At 42.0% G+C, this 21,032-nt stretch overlaps 1 protein-coding gene across 1 annotated transcript; it reads right to left on the bottom strand.

Annotated features, from left to right (window-relative positions):
* Nucleotides 1–1,703: 1,703 nt before the first annotated feature.
* On the bottom strand, nucleotides 1,704–15,478 carry LOC144603444 (type III intermediate filament-like). Its single transcript, XM_078416652.1, has 9 exons — nucleotides 14,867–15,478; nucleotides 12,780–12,840; nucleotides 8,449–8,544; nucleotides 8,153–8,314; nucleotides 7,046–7,171; nucleotides 3,927–4,147; nucleotides 2,939–2,982; nucleotides 2,217–2,302; nucleotides 1,704–2,116 (listed from the first exon to the last, which is right to left on the bottom strand). Exons 1-9 carry the CDS (start codon nucleotides 15,382–15,384, stop codon nucleotides 2,081–2,083), a joined length of 1,350 nt encoding a protein of 449 aa, XP_078272778.1. The 5' UTR covers nucleotides 15,385–15,478; the 3' UTR covers nucleotides 1,704–2,080.
* Nucleotides 15,479–21,032: the final 5,554 nt, after the last annotated feature.

Here is a 21,032-nt window from a genome sequence, read left to right on the forward strand (position 1 = left end):
CTGTGTAGGAATGAACTGCAGATGCTGGTTTAAACCGAAGATAGACACAAAATGCTGGAGTACCTCAGCAGGACAGGCAGCATTGCTGGAGGGAAGCAATGGGCAGGCAGTATCTCTGGAGAGAAGGGCCTCGAGCCGAAATGTCACCCATTCCTTCTCTCCAGAGATGCTGCCTGTCCTGCTGAGTTACTCCAGCATTTTGTGTCCAGCTTCTCTTTCTAGCTTAACCCTTGACTTTGCATTCTGGATCACTGATTACTTCAAATTAAAAACTAGCTCCTGTTCATTTCCCTCCACAGATGCTGCCTGGTGCATGTTTATTATTTAATGCTACTCAGATGTCATGCTAAATGGCAATTAACACATTATTCTACAAAATAACTTCAGCTATACATGCTTTCTACTGGGAAACTTTAAAGAGCAATCCTTGGAGATTAGAATGATTTTAGCAAAACAGCTAATGACAATAGGTGCAGGAGGAGGCCATTCGGTCAATGTGATCATGGCTGATCAATCTCAATCAGTACCGCGTTCCTGCCTTCTCCACATAGCCCCTGACTCCGCTATCCTAAAGAGCTCTATCTAGCTCTCTCTTGAATGCATTCAGAGAACTGGCCTCCACTGCCTTCTGAGGCAGAAAATTCCAGATTCACAACTCTCTGACTGAAAAAGATTTTCCTCATCTCTGTTCTAAATGGCCTACACCTTATTCTTAAACTGTGGCCCCTGGTTCTGGACTCCCCCAACTTTGGGAACATGTTTCCTGCCTCTAACGTGTCCAACCCCTTAATAATCTTATATGTTTCAATAAGATCCCCTCTCATCCTTCTAAATTCCAGTGTATACAAGCCTAGTCGCTCCAGTCTTTCAACATATGACAGTCCCGCCATTCTGGGAATTAACCTAGTAAACCTACGCTGCACGCCCTCAATAACAAGAATATCCTTCCTCAAATTTGGAGACCAAAACTGCACACAGTACTCCAGGTGTGGTCTCACTAGGGCCCTGTACAACTGCAGAAGGACCTCTTTGCTCCTATACTCAACTCCTCTTGTTATGAAGGCCAACATTCCATGGGCTTTCTTCACTGCCTGCTGTACCTGCATGCTTCCTTTCAGTGACTGATGCATTAGGACACCCAGATCTCGTTGTACGTCCCCTTTTCCTAACTTGACACCATTCAGATAATAATCTGCCTTCCTATTCTTACCACCAAAGTGGATAACCTCACTTATTCACATTAAACTGCATCTGCCATGCATCTGCCCACTCACACAGCCTGTCCAAGTCACCCTGCAACCTCATAGCATCCTCCTCACAGTTCACACTGCCACCCAGCTTTGTGTCATCTGCAAATTTGATAATGTTACTTTTAATCCCTTCATCCAAGTCATTAATGTATATCGTAAATAGCTGCAGTCCCAGCACTGAGCCGGTACCCCACTAGTCACTGCCTGCCATTCTGAAAGGGTCCCATTTATCCCCACTCTTTGCTTTCTGTCTGCCAACCAATTTTCTATCCATGTCAGTACCCTACCCCCAATACCATGTGCTCTAATTTTGCACACTAATCTCCTATGTGGGACCTTGTCGAAGGCTTTCTGAAAGTCAAGGTACACTACATCCACCGGCTCTCCCCTGTGCATTTTCCAAGTTACATCCTCAAAAGGGTAGGAAAAAGACAGGTAACAAAGAGAGGATTTGGTCAATGTTTTATTAGAGCTCGCTTACAAGTAATTACTGGGGAAAGATACAAAGCAATTGTGACTCTGAATGTAAATAAAGATTCAAAACTGGTGAAGTATTGCAATTCATCACTGTGCAATTGTAAACTAGTGACTCTCTTCGTAAACAGAGTGTAATATAACTTCGTTAAAGCCATTTACTTTTTCTATAAAGCTTACAACAAAATTTTATTGAATCTGGCACTCTTCAATTAGATGCTGAAAGGCACTTTAAAGTCAACAGTATTCTGCTTGATTAAGAGGAGGAGGAGCAATAATCTCATCTAGCACTTATATTTTGAAATAGCTGCAGCTTCAATGTGCATATTGATCATTTTTTAGATTGCTGACCAGGTTCAGTCTTCAATTTTCTGGGTAGTTTCACTGATTACCTGCAATTTAAAATAAAAAATATTGTTCAATATACTTTATATATTAGCTCTTAAAATAGGCTCATTCTTTCAATAGATTTCTACGAATGTTTATACTAACATCTCCACCGCTGGTCTCAACAGTCTTAATGACAATTTTCTTCTTTGATGTGCGATTTTCAGATGGCTGCTGTTCATACATGGCATCTATAATGAAAGATATAATTATTTTATTTTGTGTTACTTCAGGCAACACATCATTGAGGCGAAGGCTTTGACTTCCTTCCTTTTACTACTTATATTTATAAGATATACTCATGAGCAAGCAAGTTGAAATACAGTAACAATATTTGGGATGCCACATTTATCGGTAAGCTTGGCTTTGTTCACTCATCTTAAAGTCTAAGCCGAGTGAGTGATGGATGTTGCAATTAGCTTTGCTGTTTCCAGAGCGGAGAAGGTCAAAAACTGACTGTGGTTCCTATTCTGGCCCTGGTGGAATTCCATCTGTGGATATTGGATGAAGCCCTAAACCACCATTACGCTTTCCACAAGAAGGAAAATCTAGCTCTTTATCTCATATACCAACATTAATTACTATTATCTCCTATATGTTAGATTTTCAGTCAAATGTATTGGAACATATGACCTTGCATCATGAAGAAGCTTCTCAAATGTTATTGTTGAACTGAATAGAATGAGCCCAGCTGCTTGTAATTTGTCCGTAACACTCATAAAGTCTTAATGCAAAGAATATATTAGATGAACTGGAGAAATATGTCTTTAAGGTAGTAATTATCCATATAAACATTTACTCATACATTTAATTCTGAAATAACTTACCAGCAAGGCTCAGAGATCCAAATGAGGGCAAAGGCATAGAAATCCTGAATAAAAATACAACATGTAAATAATGGTGAAGTAAATCATTTGCTCCATTGAGCTTACATTTCATAATATATTTTGACTGAATCCTAACTGCCAACTTCCTAACGAATGGCTCAAAGGTTTTAGCCTCTATCGTACTGCATTGTTTTTGTGCAGTCTTTTTCTTTTCACTAATCTCGTAGAATTTATGTGTGAATGATGTGCAATTTATGTTTGTGTGTCATCCAAATCTATGTACTAATGATGATGCTGCTGCCAGCAAGATTTTCAATGTGCCTGTGGCTCACCAGACCTGTGCTTATGCCAATAAACGCAACTTGATTTGACTTGGATTTTTTTTCCTTCCTCAAGAAGTTCCTCCCGAGCTAATAGAACAGATTTGTAAGAATCTCAAAAGTCTGCCTGCTATCAACTGAAATCCAATTTTTATTGCTCTTTCAAAATCTAACCGAAGTTGACGAGACTTGTTTTTCCGTATGCTTGGGATACTGGTAGCTTTTTATCCTCATTTAAGGATATTTATGGAAACATTTATTGCCCATCCTTGGCTCTAGCGAAAAAAATGTTGGTGAATCTGATCCTTAGGTAATTAGCCTATTCAAGAACTAGTAGATTTTACAAGATTGGATATTTATAAGATTTATGAAAAATTAATTCAGATTTTATTATTGAGATTTGGCAAAGTATCATTCTTGCCACAGTGATGCCAAGAACTCTAATCAGCTTCTATATTCACAAAGTGGCCAAAGGGCATCCTGATTATAGGTGATACAATCTTACTTAGTTCAGACAGTAAGTTGATTTATCTTTGAGCTTTACATCAATGCAGCTGCAAAATAAAGAAACCTATCTAAATATATTTTGCAACAACTATCATCTAAGTCTGTTCACTCTAAATACAAATTTTGAGTGATAAAGTTATTTTTAACAAAAAATATCCCACCTGTTTTCTTCCCCTTCCAGTAATTTCCTGTATGTGGCAATCTCAATATCTAGAGCCATCTTAATCGTCAATAGCTCCTGATATTCTTGTAGATGACGAGTCATCTCATCCTTTAAATGACCGATCTGATCCTCGAGATGGGAAACGATGTCCTGGCTATTATTGAGCTCCATGTTATACCGTTCTTCCATTTCCTGCATCTGGCGCTCAAGGGATTCATTCTGTTTTATTGAATAAAATTAAGTTGGTATTTCAATAGAAATGTTTTGTTTAGAATCAACATGGTTTTCAGATGGCCAGAAACTTAAGGTACAAATTGTTGGCAGTACAAAAAAAAATTCTTTCATTTAAATTGTGACTATTATGACTGTAAACATTCATATGATGATTATGACTCTAATCATTTGAGAATATTTTCAATTAGCGTAACAATGAAGAAACTGAAGCACTATTATTCTATTTTATGTCTTGTTGTTACAAGTCCCAACTTAAAATAGTATGGTAATCAAACGTTCACAGTAAGATTCATGAATATGTAATAAAAACAGAGAATGCTGGAAACAATGGGACTGGCGGCATCTGTGAAAAGAGAAAGTTAACATTTCAGGCTAAACTACTGGTAACGGGTCATTAATCTGAAATATTAACTCTAGTTTTGTCTTCATGAATGCTGCTTGATCTGAGTATCCCTAATCTAGAATGGTATTTGGATTATTGAAACAAACTTAATTAATATATTAATAGAAAAAAATTAAATATCTTTCGGTTTCTTATACCATGTCCAAGCTGAGTTTGTGCATAAAAGGTGGTATTAATTAAGTTCAATCCCCCTCTCCTCTCTTGCTCCAGTATACCTGAATTGCACTCCTCACAACCTACATCTATCAGGTTCTTGATAGGAACACAACAAACTGCCTCTAGCTCTACCGTATTTTCTCATTGTGTTCTGCACTAGTGTCTTGCTTTTGCACAGCCATTTACTTTGCTGTCTTGTATGATTCATGCATGATGTACGTTATTGTGTATTGTCTGAGTCTATGTGCCTGTGATGCTGCTACAAGCAAGATTTTCATTGTGCCTATATTTCACTGAACCTTTACATATGAAAATAAAATCGCCTTGACTTGACTTTATGTCTTATCTGACACTGTCAGGAGCTTCCAATCACATATCTTCTCCAGCTCTATGACATCCTTTCTCTTCTGTACTCCTGTAATATGTTTTTAACTTTCCCCAGCTCATTGACCCTCCAAGATCTCTGCACTTCCAACTCTGGTCTGGTGTTCTTCTCCAGTTTTAATTGCTTCACACTGGCGGCCTTATCTTCAGCTGCCTACAACTACTTTGCAATTCCTAATGTTGTCGGACATTTGGAAATCATAAGGAAGATGAGTAGGTTATCGGCTGTTTAACCTTAGAGCTCACATACAGGGGATACAGGATGGGAAAATGACCAAAATAGACAATAGGTGCAGGAGTAGGCCATTCGGCACTTTGAGCCAGCACCGCCATTCAATGTGATCATGGCTGATCATTTTCAATCAGTACCCGTACCTGCCTTCTCCCCATATCCCCTGACTCTGCTATCCTTAAGAGCTCTATCTAGTTCTCTCTTGAATGCATTCAGAGAATTGGCCTCCACTGCCTTCTGAGGCAGAGAATTCCACAGATTTACAACTCTCTGACTGAAAACGCTTTTCCTCATCTCCGTTCTAAATGGCCTACACCTTATTCTTAAACTGTGGCCCCTGGATCTGAACTCCCCCAATATTGGGAACATGTATCCTGCCTCTAACGTGTCCAACCCCTTAATAATCTTATACGTTTCGATAAGATCCCCTCTCATCCTTCTAAATTCCAGTGTATACAAGCCTAGTTGCTCCAGTCTTTCAACATATGACAGTCCCGCCATTCCGGGAATTAACCTAGTAAACCTACGCTGCACGCCCTCAATAGCAAGAATATCCTTCCTCAAATTTGGAGACCAAAACTGCACACGGTACTCCAGGTGCGGTCTCAGTCCTGTACAACTGCAGAAGGACCTCTTTGCTCCTATACTCAACTCCTCTTGTTATGAAGGCCAACATTCCATTGGCTTTCTTCACTGTACCTGCTGTACCTGCATGCTTCCTTTCAGTGACTGATGCACTAGGACACCCAGATCTCGTTGTACGTCCACTTTTCCTAACTTGAGGCTGTTAGGAGGGTATAAATTGATGTGTCAATGTATTTAGTTCTTGGCAAAGCTAGCTTAAATAGAATAACATTGGAGGTTGTAAACCAGGCTGAAAGTAATAAAATACCCAGGAAATGGGGCTTTTGCCCATTTATTAGATATATGTGAGAGAGGAACATAACAGGAAACATCGGGTCAAAGATAACTATGGGGAAAGTCAAGGATGAAAGGTTACAGAGACATTGATTAATGATGACTTATTTCAGAACCAGAAGTAACCATTGTGTCATGAGAATATAAAATGCTGTAGGTACAATGAATCTCTGAAACACTGGGTTCTCATTTTTTTTGTTTCCGCGCTGTTAAGGCCTTCAATAAACCAACTTATTCGATAGATTCACCACTGATCTGTGAGCTGTTTTATTTTGTTTCTGTGCCTGTCTGAGTAAAGCCTGGGTATGGGAATAGCAAAAAATCCCCTCCTACAATACTATAATTCTTGGCCTCTTACTCTCTCACCTCCTTTGAGATGCTTCTTAAACCTCTTTCTTTAACCGGGTTATTTTTCAAACAGTAGACACAAAATGCTGGTGTAACTTAGCAGGCCAGACAGCATCTTTGGAGAGAAGGAATGGGTGACGTTTCAGGTCAAGATTCTTCTTCAGACTAGGTCTCCAAACCAGCATCTCCAGTTCCTTCCTACACATTACTTTTCAAACACATTTATGAGATATGCTAACAGCCAGACTGGCATTTGGTCACTATCCTGGTATCTCTTAATCTAGCTCTGGATCATATTTCATTTTATAATCTGTTCTGGTAAATACTGATGTTTTGATATTTAAGTAGATTTTATAAATGTAGTTTGTTGTCATGGTTTTACCAAGCTCATGGCTCTATGAGTGAATTTATTTGGCTGATTTTAGGTATTTAGACAACTCACCGTTCCCCTCATTGCATCAATGTCACAGGTCAGTGTCTGGACTTGTCTGCGGTAATCATTATTTTCTTGTTTTGCCATGCGGAGAGCATCGGTGTTGCGAGAAGCAGTATCATTTATGTCAGCCAGCTGTTCCAACACACATAATTCCATGAGTAAATAGTATTGCATTTCTGCCTTTACCATGATCCGAACAAAACAAAAAAATTAAACATTTCTGTCACTCTAACCAAATTTAGTTTTGAAAAAATGATTCCTGCACGTTGGTTTGGTTGATGTGAAAGATATGGATATTTTAAATGAAAATTGGGTGGCACAGTGGTGCAGCGAGTAGTGTCACTGTCTTGCAGCGCTAGACACCTGGGTCACTCCTGACCTTGGGTGCTGTGCGGGGCTTGTACGTTCTCCCTGTGATCTTATGGGTTTCTGCCGGGTGCTCTGATTTTCACCCACATCCCAAAGACATTTAGATTGGTAAGTTAATTAGCCACTTTGTCATTTGTCGCTCGTGCGTGGGTGAGCGGTAAACTCTGGGGGGGGGGGGAGTAGATGGGAATATGGGGAGAATAAAATGGGATTAGTGTAGGATAGAAGGATAAGTGTAATTGCTGGATGGTAGTTGAAGTGAATTTGGTAGGCTGAAGGTCCTATTTCTGTGCTGTATTTCTCTCCATGTTGCCATGCAACTGACTATAAAAATTGGCAAGTAGATGGGATGGTCACTGGTGATTAATGGGGAAACCACTGGATGATCCGAGTGCACAAATTGGATTACATGTTGAAGGGGGACACATAGATGCTTCTGTTCAAAAGACGAGGTGCGAGAACAATTGCAGGCTGTGATTTTGCACAATAATCTGGAAATTAAGAAATGCAATTGAGATTGAGTGTAGAGCTGGTTTAGCTGGGAGGCGTTTGTTGGGAAAAATTAATGTGAAAAAGATCCATTTTGATATAATATATGTGAAAGCATGAAAACGGGCTCTGGGCATGGGGTAATACTAAGTTCTAAACTACAGGGTAGAGATTAATTAGCCGATAGTTTGGTCTCCATTGGCTGATAGGTTGACAACAATTTTCTTATCTTGACTATTAAAAAAAAAGCCTTACCTTGGATTTATACCATTCCTCAGTTTCAGCAATGTTCTTAGTAGCAAGTATATCAAACTGAGAACGCACTTCATGGAGTGCTGCAGTCAAATCAGGTCTGACCACATCCATCTCAATCTTGACCTGAGAATCTCGGATTTGAGCTTGCAGTTCTAGAATTTCCTGAAGGAATAAGATAAATAGAGGAAACATGTCATCTCTTGGCCAAGGTTGTGTGTTCCAAATGCTTTAAGATATTGTATTTTATATATAAATATTATACTAAATGATCATTCAACATAATGGTGTATCCTTACCTCTTCATGAAGTTTCTTCAGGAACATAATTTCTTCTTGTAGGGTCTCTACTTTACGCTCCAAATCTAAGCGCGCCAAGCAGGCATCATCCACATCCTTTTACAAACAATAGATAAACATGTAAAATCCATAAATAACTTATTGAATGCAGTCATTCTGAAAGTTCCAATGTGAAATAGTCAGGATACCTGATATCAGCTGTAGTTATTATAGGTAACAATGTTATCATAATTGATATATTGGCACATTCATTAATTTTCCATTTGCGCCAAAGCAACAATTTTTAAAATGTTAGGGTTTTATTAAGTTATTTATTGACTCATTGTTGTCTTTAATAGAAAAAATCTGATAGGCAATGAGAGAGTTTGGTGATTTTGAAATTATTGGTTATTTAATGATTCATTAATGTTGCTAGTTTTGTCTTTCAAATAAGACTGCATTCAAACTATTTTTAACCCTATATTTAATAACAAACCACCCATTACTAACTCTTCAGTCGAATGTGGTATTTAAATGACTAGTAACAGATAATTAGTTTAAATATTTGCTTATATACAGCGCAGTGCCAGAGACAATAGACTATAGGTGCAGGAGTAGGCCATTCGGCCCCTCGAGCCAGCACCGCCATTCAATGTGATCATGGCTGATCATTCTCAATCAGTACCCCGTTCCTGCTTTCTCCCCATACCCCCTGATTCCGCTATCCTTAAGAGCTCTATCTATTTCTCTCTTGAATGTATTCCGAGAATTGGCCTCCACTGCCCTCTGAGGCAGAGAATTCCACAGACCTGGGTTCAATCCTGACCTCGGGTACTGTCTGTGTGGAGTTTGCATGTTCTCTCTCGTGACTGCGTAAGTTTCCTCCACCATTCCAAAGGCACGTGGGTTTGTAGGTTAATTGGTCTCTGTAAATTGCCTCAAATGAGCAGGGAATGGATGAGAAAGTGGAATAACATAGAACTAGTCTGAACAGGTGATTAATGATCGACTTGGACTTGGAATGCCCAAGGGCCTGTTGTATCTCTAAACTAAACTAAATAAAACAAAACTGGCTAAAATAAAGAGTACACAAATGTGGAAAATGAGTTCACAACAATTAATTTTGATAAGTACTAAAAAACTTTCTGATACTCATTCTTTACCGTATTTAATGATTTCACATTTGAATAACCATAAAGTTCGTGATGATCCAGGCAGAAGCACCATTTGGTGCTGCCCCCTTCTGGAAACCTTAACAAAGCTCTACTGTGTTGCCCAGACATTACAGCACAGAACCAAAGCATATGATTCAACCAATCTTCATTGACGATTACCCTCCATCCAAAATGTTTATCTGTGAATGTGACACTTGTCATTTAAACCAAATTAGAGGAAAGGAGTCTTACATTCATGGTCAAGAGGAAGCTACAAAGAACTGTAGTCAATATTCAAGCAGTAAGCAATGCAAGCATGTGATCTTTCTAATGTCAAGTTCAGTCATTCATGATCAATCAAATCCCGATTGTGCAGTGAATGAGGGTTGTCATTAATAACTGGAAATTAAGAGAATGCAATTCATACAAAAATGGTTACTGTCTTAAATGCCAATTAATTTGTTTTATGAAATGAATTAGATCCACAGTTGATAAACTACTATTGTTTGAAAGACTTTTCAAATACATTACTTTAAAGAGGTGTTATTCCTTTATAAAAGAGAAATCTATAATTCTGACGAACGTTAATTAAGAATTTTATTCTGGTAGCAGATCATCCCGGTGTATTCATGCTGTAACTATACATGGCTCTCGAGCTAAGGGGATTACCAAAAAGAATAAAGTGATTTTTAAATTGGCAACAAATCCTTTGGTGACCAAGCATCTGACCAAATTAATTGTAACTTGCTCTTTGATGCAGTAACTTCAGTTGGGGGGGGGATGTAATTATAAAGTTTCCAAATTAATTTCAGTAGGGAAAAAAAATCATGACTGCTGAGCTTTTTCAAACTTGAATGAGTTTTACGATTCCATCACGTAGCAGCTGTGCTGCTGGATATTCATTGAGAATATTATTTACTTATGAAGTGAAATAATATATATTTTTGTTACCTGGGCCATACTTCCTTCAATGTGGTTGAGGCATCATGAAATCAACCAACTGTACCAGGCTCATGTATAACTGTCAATGGTCTCATGAAAATACATTTATGTTTCTGAGATGAATACCACAAAAATGCAGCTGTCTGACAAATCCCATGGCAAACTGAAGATGTTTTTAATATCACATTGGTATTAGACATTGGCAGAAGAAAATTATTGGTCAGAATCAAAGTCAAAATTTTGACCACCTTTTCATATATGAATAAATCATGCTGAATTAAAATATGAGTATATTCTTCTCAAAGTATTGTAATTATTAATATTTTTAACATTTGTTATAAGAATTCATTATTACCTATTACATTAATTTTAAATGTTCTGTATTACTACCTAAAGGATAGAAATATCAAAAGTAAGCTAAATGAAACAGTAATTAGTGTATTTGAGTGTTTTATTGTTAACCCTGTTGATGCCATATCATTGGTAATCAGTTTCTTTTTATCCAATAACATAGCAATAAATATTTTCAAATAAAAAATAACTTGAGTACCTATATGTTTATATGGTGACCACCCACTTTGGACGGTAAAAGAGCAAAACATTTTTATACAGTCATTAAAATTTAACTTTGTTGCTTTCTCATCCATAAGATGCCACATTGCTAATGCAACTGCACTAATCCACTAGTTTCCTGGTGCACAAAGGCAACCATTCACTTTTTTAAAATTTGCTGGCATACCATGCATTCAGTGTAACTACACTCCATGGCAAATCCCTGCAGGAGATCATTTTACGTTACTGAACAAAGTAAGCAGCTGCTTCCTTAGAGCCACTATTATTTCAACAGTTGCTTTTATGCGTAATGTGTCAACTTTTCAGTCCAACTAAAGGTGGTGCTGTTTCTCAAGATTGAAGTTTACAGTAAAAGGGACTGACCCAGGATCTCCTGGAAGATGCCTGGGTGTGGTCCTTCAAAACTAGGTGATTTTTATTTAGTTTGCTTTCTTTAAGTAGCAAATCTAAAACAAGAGAGCAACATGGATACTAAAATGATAAGTAGTTCATTAGCCAGCAACTAAACCAATACATCTGTACAAAATAGACTTCAGAAAGAAAGGGCTAGCACGTAGTCAACAACCATAAACCAGCCACTTCCTCGGAAAGAGAAAGAAATTACAGGCCATGCCATCCAGGGCAGCTCTTTTGTGTTTCTAAACAGTGGCTCTAGAATATCATCAGCAAATTACGCTGCTGACTCAGCGAGTCAGCGGATCACATTTTATTTTGCTACCTCAAAGCTTTGGCTCCTGATCTATGCTGAATTAATTAATGATGGCCAGGGCATTAAAGATATTTTCACTGACATCAGCAGCCTGTGAACTAGGGAACACAGTTTAACTCCTGATCATTACTCATTGGATATGCGTGCCAACAGACAGACAGTAAGAACAAAATCAGGTTTAGTTGTGAATCCCCTCATCAAACAAATGTCAAACAAATGTCTTTGTTCCCTTGCCAAACAAATGCTGCTCCAAACTATTGGTCATATACTCCGGACATTCTGGTGCAATTTCAACCCACCCAACCTGATTCCAACAGCAAGTAAGATCTAGGATCAGAAGCAGCAAGTAACAGCAAGGAATATTAAATTATTCTTTATCCTGCTCTTTCACTTTCCTGGTGCAAAGATCAAGTAAAAACAAAATCCTGCATAGGTCGAATCGTAACTGCTTGGAAAAAGTATCATGATCAATGAATGATTGAAAGGGCGGCAAAAGGATGCAAATATTGGGAAGCCCTTCATCAATCTTTGCAGAACAAGTTATCAAAATATTAAAGAAAAAAGGATTCGAATGTTAACAGGTTTCCTTTATTTGCTTTCAGATAGGTCTTTGAGAACAAGCCGGGCACCAGAAAAGATGACATTCCTTTCTGGGATTGTGCACGTCTCCAGAGTAATAGCCATTCCAGAGAACGCCTACAGGGCAACTCAGAATAACGGAGGGTTGGTTAATGGGAAGGCTTTTGAGCCACTCCCAAGACACTTTTGCATTAGGAGTGGCGCAATTCACTGGGCGTGTCTCCCGTTCGTTCCTGGTCTTACCATGGCCGGATTGAGGGGGAATTGTCGGCCAATGCGTAATGGGTCTGTATACTTCATTCATCCATCCCTCCCTCCTGAGATAGGGTTGGATTTTCGGGAATCGGCTGAGAGCAGCGCGGGAGATTGGGACGAAAGTCAGATCACATCCTCACCTGTCTGAAAGCTGCCAGGTTGTTTTCCGCATCTTCGCGCTGAATAACTTCATCTTGAAACCTGTTATAAAAAAAAGGGTTGGCATAATTATTCGCGCAGTATTTGTTTCACTGCCCAATGTAATGAAGCTACCCGAATCGATTCTTTTGTAAAGGCAGCATTTTGCGATCAAGAGTTTGCACATAACTGCACAGTTCCAATACAATCGAAATATTCGGAACGGCTCGCTTCATGTCACATTTTACTAATGGGGCGACTTCACAGAAGCACTGAGCCCATTGCTGAGATAGACACAAAATGCTGGAGTAACTCAGCGGGACTTTGCTAAGAAGCTTACTTGTTGTTAGCACAAGTTTGAATTCAGGCAGCATTCATAGTTTTAAAGCTAATTATAATGTGAGTCTCATCAAAAGTATCGAAATGTGAAATGCCTTTCACGCATTGCCGTGCTGGCAGATAACATTCTTTTGAAAATCAAAAGTGATTTACCCTACTCCCCTTCTTACACCGGAGTCACTGCCCGCGGGGAGTTTCGCGTCTTACACTCCCCCTGATCAATGGACGGAGTAGTCACTGCCCCCCGTTCAAAGCAGTCACATCAATACGACAAAAGCAGCGGGGAGTCCGCAGAGACCAAGTTGGAAACACCCCCATCGAATGTGGCACATCAACTAAAAGACTTTCACTACAAAATAAAACAGCGGCCCAGTTGTCACGACACAAAATGCTGGAGAAACTCAGCGAGTCAGGCAACATCTGTGGAGAAAATGGGCGGGCGACGTATCCGGCCAAGAGATTTCATCAGTCTGAAGAAGGGTCCCAACCAAGCCGTCCATTCCCCCCACAGATGCTGCCTGGCCCGCTGCGTTACCCCAACGCCCAGTGTTTTACTCAAGATTCCAGTCTCTCCCGTTCCTGTGACTGCAGGCAATTGCCAGAACTATTACAATCCTACAGTTCCATGCAACCTTTCCCACGTAACCTACAATGAAATCCCATTTCAATGGGGAGAAGCGATCCCGAAAAATTCCAATGATTGGGCACTGACCTGAAAGGGGTAATTCATTTTCTGCTACAACCTGATGAAGGCATTTAACATTGAATAAGGGTCTCGACCCGAAACGTCACCCATTCCTTCTGTCCAGAGATGCTGCCTGTCCCGCTGAGTTACTCCAGCTTTTTGTATCTATCTTCGGTTTAAACCAGCATCTACAGTTCCTTACTACACATTTAGGTACGAGGAGTAGCCTTTTGGGAAATGAGACCGAGGTAGGACTTTCTCAGTGAACGGTATGACCCTGGGAAGTGTTGTGGAGCAGAGGGCTTTAGGAGTACAGATTGATTAGATGTTACAATCCCTAAGTTTTGTAATATACAGTTTTCTGAAAGTGGCGACGCAGGTAAATAGGGTGGGAAAGAAGGGTTTTGGCACGCTGGTGTTTCTCAGTCAAGGAATTGAGTGTACATGTTGGCACTTCGTGTTACAGTTGTACAAGACGTTGTTGGTGAGGCCCTAAAGTGAAAGATGTTTCCAATTTTGTAGATACGCGAGGAGCACTTTTCTCGCTTTGGATTTCGTGGGACGTTAAGACAATCTCTTGTCTGGTTTGTACTTCTCTCTCCGAGATGCGAAACAATAGACAATAGGTGCAGGAGTAGACCATTCAGCCCTTCGAGCCAGCACCGCCATTCAATGCGATCATGGCTGATCACTCTCAATCAGTACCCCGTTCCTGCCTTCTCCCCATACCCCCTCACTCCGCTATCCTTAAGAGCTCTATCCAGCTCTCTCTTGAAAGCATCCATCGAACTGGCCTCCACTGCCTTCTGAGGCAGAGAATTCCACACCTTCACCACCCTCTGACTGAAAAAGTTCTTCCTCATCTCCGTTCTAAATGGCCTACCCCTTATTCTTAAACTGTGGCCCCTTGTTCTGGACTCCCCCAACATTGGGAACATGTTTCCTGCCTCTAATGTGTCCAATCCCCTAATTATCTTATATGTTTCAATAAGATCCCCCCTCATCCTTCGAACCCGCCCACCGTCCGACCGACCCCCGAAAAAGTGAAAATGACATCTAACTTACTTCTCTCTCAACTTCTGAAGATCATCGGCCAGGTTATCCCTTTCCACCTCTACGCGGGACTTGTAGTTGCTGATCTGGTCGACCATTAGGCGCAACTCCCTCAGCTCCTGTTCATACATGTCCCCGATCTTAGATGGGCGTGTCCCCTTCAGTTGCTCCAGTTCAGCCAGGAGCATCTTGTTCTGTTGCTCCAGGCCCCTCACCTTATCCAGGAAGCTGGCCAGGCGGTCGTTCAGCTCAGTCATCTCAGCCTTCTCATTGCTGCGGTTCACCTTGAACTCGGAGTTCAGGGCATCCACCAAGGAAAAGTTCATGCTTCTCCCCGAGGACACGATTGGGGCACTGCTCCTCACGGTCCTGATGGTTCGAGCATGGATCGGCTTCGATGAGTAACTAACTCTGGAGGTAGAAGGGGTGATCGGCTGCGTGGTCGATCGAACCGCAAAGGAGCGATGGCCCATCGAACTTCTAATGGGATTTTCTGCACCCGCCCTGCGGTAGAAAGTTGGACGACTCATTTTTTTTTATGGTATCCCTTTTCCCTTGTTAAGATGCTGCGTTTGGAAGTTGTTTTTCCAGAGCACAAATATTCCGGCTGCAAGAGAGGGATTGCCTGCAGAGGTCCTGCATTTATAGGGAGCGCTCCCGGTACTCCCACGATGAGAAGCGAGACGGGCGCTGATGCTATGATTGGCGTTGCAAGAACCACTCCCCAGTTAGCAGCGGCTTTGTTGGACCACTTACAGCTTGGGGGCACGGCTATTTTTTGTTCTTTCGTCTTGAGATTGGACTGGACATTTGGAATTTAAAAGTGTGTTTTTTTTTGCTCAATTGTGTGTCGTGTACCAAATCGCCCAACCCCAGAGGTGACTGTGTTAGGACCCAACTCTCTCGGGTCTATTAAATTCAACCTAAATCGCACTATTCCCACTGGCACATTAGTTGATTTCATGGCAGTATTTTATTTGTAAAGCAGTGCAATAATATCGTCAGAGCTCATTACAACACGGAGTTAAAACTAAATTCTGGCGGCAGAAACCATCCATTTATCAAAAGATAAATACGAAACCAGGATTTATGCAGCCACCAGTTTATTTATCTTTGTTATTAAACAAAATTGAATATATTCAATTTATCAACAAATAAATATATAAATATATTCAATTTTGTTTAATAACAAAGATAAATAAACTGGTGGCTGCTTAAATCCTGGTTTCATTTTGTCTCGTAATAATACTTCACTCGGCAGTGAAACTCACAAAGGCGCCCTAAAAAAACATGTCTACGGCCTTTCCACCGGGTGTGTGTGTGTGATAGGAGTCTGAGTAGAACCCATGATACGGCTTTCGCCCCCTCTGGGTGGGGCACTTGGCTCTGCGAGCCGTGCGGCACACTCAGACATCCACGCTTTAACTTCTAGGCATCTTGAGAACCGTTACACCTCAAAGCCACTTCTTATTTACAATCCCATCTTGCAAACTTCAAATATTCAGTTAATTGGCGTGGCTGTGCATTTAGAATTTGCACATCCCAAACTCGTTTTAATAGTTGGAATGTTTCTTGAAAGAAAACGCCCTCTCCGCTCCTGTTGGTTTTGTGAGTTTCAACTCCGATGTAACCCGTATAACATAACGGGTTACTACAATTCGTCCTGATTAATACTGAAGTCTATTTCGCTTTCCCCCCCATAACTACTTTTGCTTTGGATTCAATTCTAAAACGTTTATAGTTTGGGAGAAAACGGCATTTCATTGGAAAAGGGTGGGCGTTTTCCTCTCACGCAGCTACTTGAACAACTTCCACTCGACAGATTTACACTGAGGGCGCCTTTTGTCTGTCAAGTCGAATAATTCAGCGCCATGGCAACAACTCGTCGACCACAAAGCCCGTATGAGACCATACTATGGTCATTTTAATAAAGTTGTCCATCTCCTCACTCACCTACACCCACCCGCATCTTACCTTGAGTGACTGTAATCTCTAAACCTGTAAACAGAGAAAACACAAAGTGGAAGAAAAGTAAATAAAAATTTAAAAATCGCAGATAAGCGTTTAGGTTGTAGGAGCAGAATTAGAGAATTAGGCCATTCAGCCCATCAAGTCTGCCATTCAATCATGGCTGATCTATCTTTCCCTCTCAACCCCATTCTCCTGCCTTCTCCCCATACCCCTGACACCCGTACTAATCAAGAATCTGTCAATCTCCGCCTTGGAGATCTGTCAACCATTGATGGTCTCTACAGCCATCTGTGGCAATGCATTTCACAGGTTCACCACCCTCTGATTAAAGATGCTGGAAATCTAAAATTTCAGAACTAGAACAAACAGAAAACACTGGTAATACTCAGCAAATCCGACCACGCCTACGGGAAGATAAACAGTGCCCATGTTTCTGGTCAAAGACCCTTTCTCCGATCTGGAAATGAGACCACATGAAGCTTGTAAAGCTGCTGGGGGGGGGGGGGGGGGGGTATGTCCCTGATAGAAAGATAGAAACATAGAAAATAGGTGCAGAAGGAGGCCTTTCGGCCCTTCGAGCCAGCACCGCCATTCATTGTGATCATGGCTGATCGTCCACAATCAATAACCCGTGCCTGCCTTCTCCCCATATCCCTTGATTCCACTAGCCCCTAGACCTCGATCTAACTCTCTCTTAAATCCATCCAGTGATTTGGCCTCCACTGCCTTCTGTGGCAGAGAATTCCACAAATTCACAACTCTCTGGGTGAAAAAGTTCCTTCTCACCTCAGTTTTAAATGGCCTCCCCTTTTAGAGTATCCATCTTTGTTTTAGTCCTACCAGGTCCCCCACTTCTCAACGTTTTTTGTGCCCTTCTTATAGCACTTCCCCTTGCACCTACAGGCGTTGCGACACTTGCCTTTTACCTTGGTTCTTGGTTCTTAGTCCTCCAAAATATTCCAAATGGAATTTAAACTGGAAGGGACCTCTCCCTTCCCAACCTTCAGGTACTCAAACGTCCTTCTGGGTCCGCTTGCTCTTCACTTGCTCTAATGCTATCCTAGTCTACTGCATTTGGTAGTGACAACATGGTCTCCCCTACATTGGAGAAACCAAACACAGATGCTTGATCACTTCAGTGGTTCAATGGTTCTTTATTGTCACTTTACTTTTAAGCACAATTGTAGTTTAGTTTGGTTTAGAGATACAGCATGGAAACAAGTCCTTCGCCCCATCGAGTCCGCACCGACCAGCGATCCCTGTGTACTAGAAACATAGAAACATAGAAAATAGGTGCAGGAGTAGGCCATTCGGCCCTTCGAGCCTGCACCGCCATTCAATATGATCATGGCTGATCATCCAGTTCAGTAACCTGTACCTGCCTTCTCTCCATACCCCCTGATCCCTTTGGCCACAAGGGCCACATCTAACTCCCTCTTAAATATAGCCAATGAACTGGCCTCAACTACCTTCTGTGGCAGAGAATTCCACAGACTCACCACTCTATGTGTGCTCCACACTAGTGCTCCACACACTAGGGACAACTGTCAATTTTACTAAGCCAATTAGCCTACAAACCTGTATGTCTTTGGAGTGTGGGAGGAAACCAGAGCTCCCAGAGAAAACCAACGCAGGACACGGGGAGAACGTACAAACTTCCTACAGACAGCAGCCAGAGTCAGTAGTTCGGATCGAACCCGGGTCTCTGGCGCTACAAAGCAGCAAATCTACTGCTATGCCACTGCGCCGTCCTAGATGAAGTACAAAGTGTAAAGAAATAGTCCACTGTGACAACATACGAGGGTTGCCAGATTTTGGTGCCATTTTCAAAGTCGAAGTTTAAGTGCAGCTGGCCATGAAGGCCCATTGTCCTGGCAGTATTGGAGGGCCGGCTTGGCCAAATGAAGCTGTAGGCATCCTCTACCGCTGCTCCACTGCTCTGTGCCACTGCAGGCCATGTCTGGTCGGCTTGCTCGGCCTCTTGCAGCGGGTCCCAATCCAGTTGAGCCCCAGGCTGCTGCAGGCACTCCAGCCATTGCCTTGGTCCAGATCCTTGGGGGCATCTCCAGCAGCTGACCGTGAGAGTGCAGAATGGAAGACCCTGGACACAGAATGCAAAGAGTGAGGATAAATGGGTCCCTTTCAGAATGGCAGGCAGTGACTAGTGGGGTACCGCAAGGCTCGGTGTTGGGACCGCAGCTATTTACAATATACATTAATGACTTGGATGAAGGGATTAAAAGTACCATTAGCAAATTTGCAGATGATACAAAGCTGGGTGGTAGTGTGAACTGTGAGGAAGATGCTATGAGGTTGCAGGGTGACTTGGACAGGTTGTGTGAGCAGGCGGATGCATGGCAGATGCAGTTTAATGTAGATAAGTGTGAGGTTATCCACTTTGGTGGTAAGAATAGGAAGGCAGAGTATTATCTGAATGATGTCAAGTTAGGAAAAGGGGACGTACAACGAGATCTGGGTGTCTTAGTGCATCAGTCATGGAAAGGAAGCATGCAGGTACAGCAGGCAGTGAAGAAAGACAATGGAATGTTGGCCTTCATAACAAGAGGAGTTGAGTATAGGAGCAAAGAGGTCCTTCTGCAGATGTGCAGGGTCCTAGTGAGACCGCACCTGGAGTACTGTGTGCAGTATTGATCTCCAAATTTGAGGAAGGATATTCTTGCTATTGAGGGTGTGCAGCATAGGTTTACTAGGTTAATTCCTGGAATGGCGGGACTGTCATATGTTGAAAGACTGGAGCGACTAGGCTTGTATACACTGGAATTTGGAAGGATGAGAGGAAATCTTATCGAAACGTATAAGATTATTAAGGGGTTGGACACATTAGAGGCAGGAAACATGTTCCCAATGTTAGGGGAGTCCAGAACAAGGGGCCACAGTTTAAGAATAAGGGGTAGGTCATTTAGAACTGAGATGAGGAAAAACTTTATCAGTCAGAGAGTTGTGAATCTGTGGAATTCTCTGCCTCAGAAGGCAGTGGAGGCCAATTCTCTGAATACATTCAAGAGAGAGCCAGATAGAGCTCTTAAGGATAGCAGAGTCAGTGGGAATGGAGAGAAGGCAGGAACGGGGTAATGATTGAGAATGATCAGCCATGATCACATTGAATGGCGGTGCTGGCTCGAAGGGCCAAATGGCCTCCTCCTGCACCTATTGTCTATTGTCTATTGTCTCCTTCGGCTCCTCTGCACTTTGCGTCCGCCGCCACTGCCATCTCTCTCTACCCTCCTCCCGGGTTCTCCAGTGATGAGCAGGGGCCGGGTTCGGCGACTGGCTCTCAAGGACTGGCTTCCCGGCTCCGCAGCGGGAGAGCCAAGCCTGCTGCCGGTGGATACTTTTGGCGCTGGGGTCTGTCGCGCAGCACCACGGTCTTTGCAGACCACCCACGTTCAGTTTGCAGTGACCCTAAGCTTCCTGACACCTGCCACTTTAATTCCCCATCCCACTCCCAGTCTGAGCTATCAGTCTGTGCCCTGGGGTGGGAGATTGCAAACTTCATGTGGTCCACCCTGTTTTGACTAATGCAATCTGCCCGACGTGCACAATCTAATAGATGTAGTGTTTTGGTGTCACTTTTGACAATGCCACTAGTGACCCGCAACCCAAACGGCCCTGCTCAGGGCCAAAACTCCCGCAGCATCGGGAAATCTCTACGCATCTACCAGCTAAATGTGGAAGAAATGTCCAGGGCAAGGAATCAATACATCTCAAGATCTGCTCAGGACCTTAATGGTGATGTCCTCCTTCTACAAGAGACACACATCGCTGATACCCCATATGCTTCCAAGCTCCGTATCTACAAGCTTCAAGTTTGTTGCTGCTGTTCGCCACAAAAAATACGGCATGGTGCTTACTTGAGTTATGACCTACATGATTTCTGTGTTCTTGAGGAATCTTGCTCCAATGACATCTTCATTGCTACTGTGAGGATCGGGGATATCACTGTCACAAATGTATATAAACCCCCTAGAATCACGTGGCCTGCCTCCATGCTACCCACTTTCCACCACCCAGAAGTACATGCAGGGGACTTTAACAGCCACCACTCATCCTGGGGCTACTCAACCAACGATGAGAATGGGGAATTACTGGGTACGTGGCATTCAACAATGACCGCTACCTCCTCCATGATGCCAAGTAACCAGGCACATTCCACTCAAGCAGATGGAGGAGAGACTACAACCCAGAC

The sequence above is a fragment of the Rhinoraja longicauda genome, chromosome 2, assembly GCF_053455715.1.
Source record: "Rhinoraja longicauda isolate Sanriku21f chromosome 2, sRhiLon1.1, whole genome shotgun sequence".
Taxonomy (NCBI): Eukaryota; Metazoa; Chordata; class Chondrichthyes; order Rajiformes; family Arhynchobatidae; genus Rhinoraja; species Rhinoraja longicauda.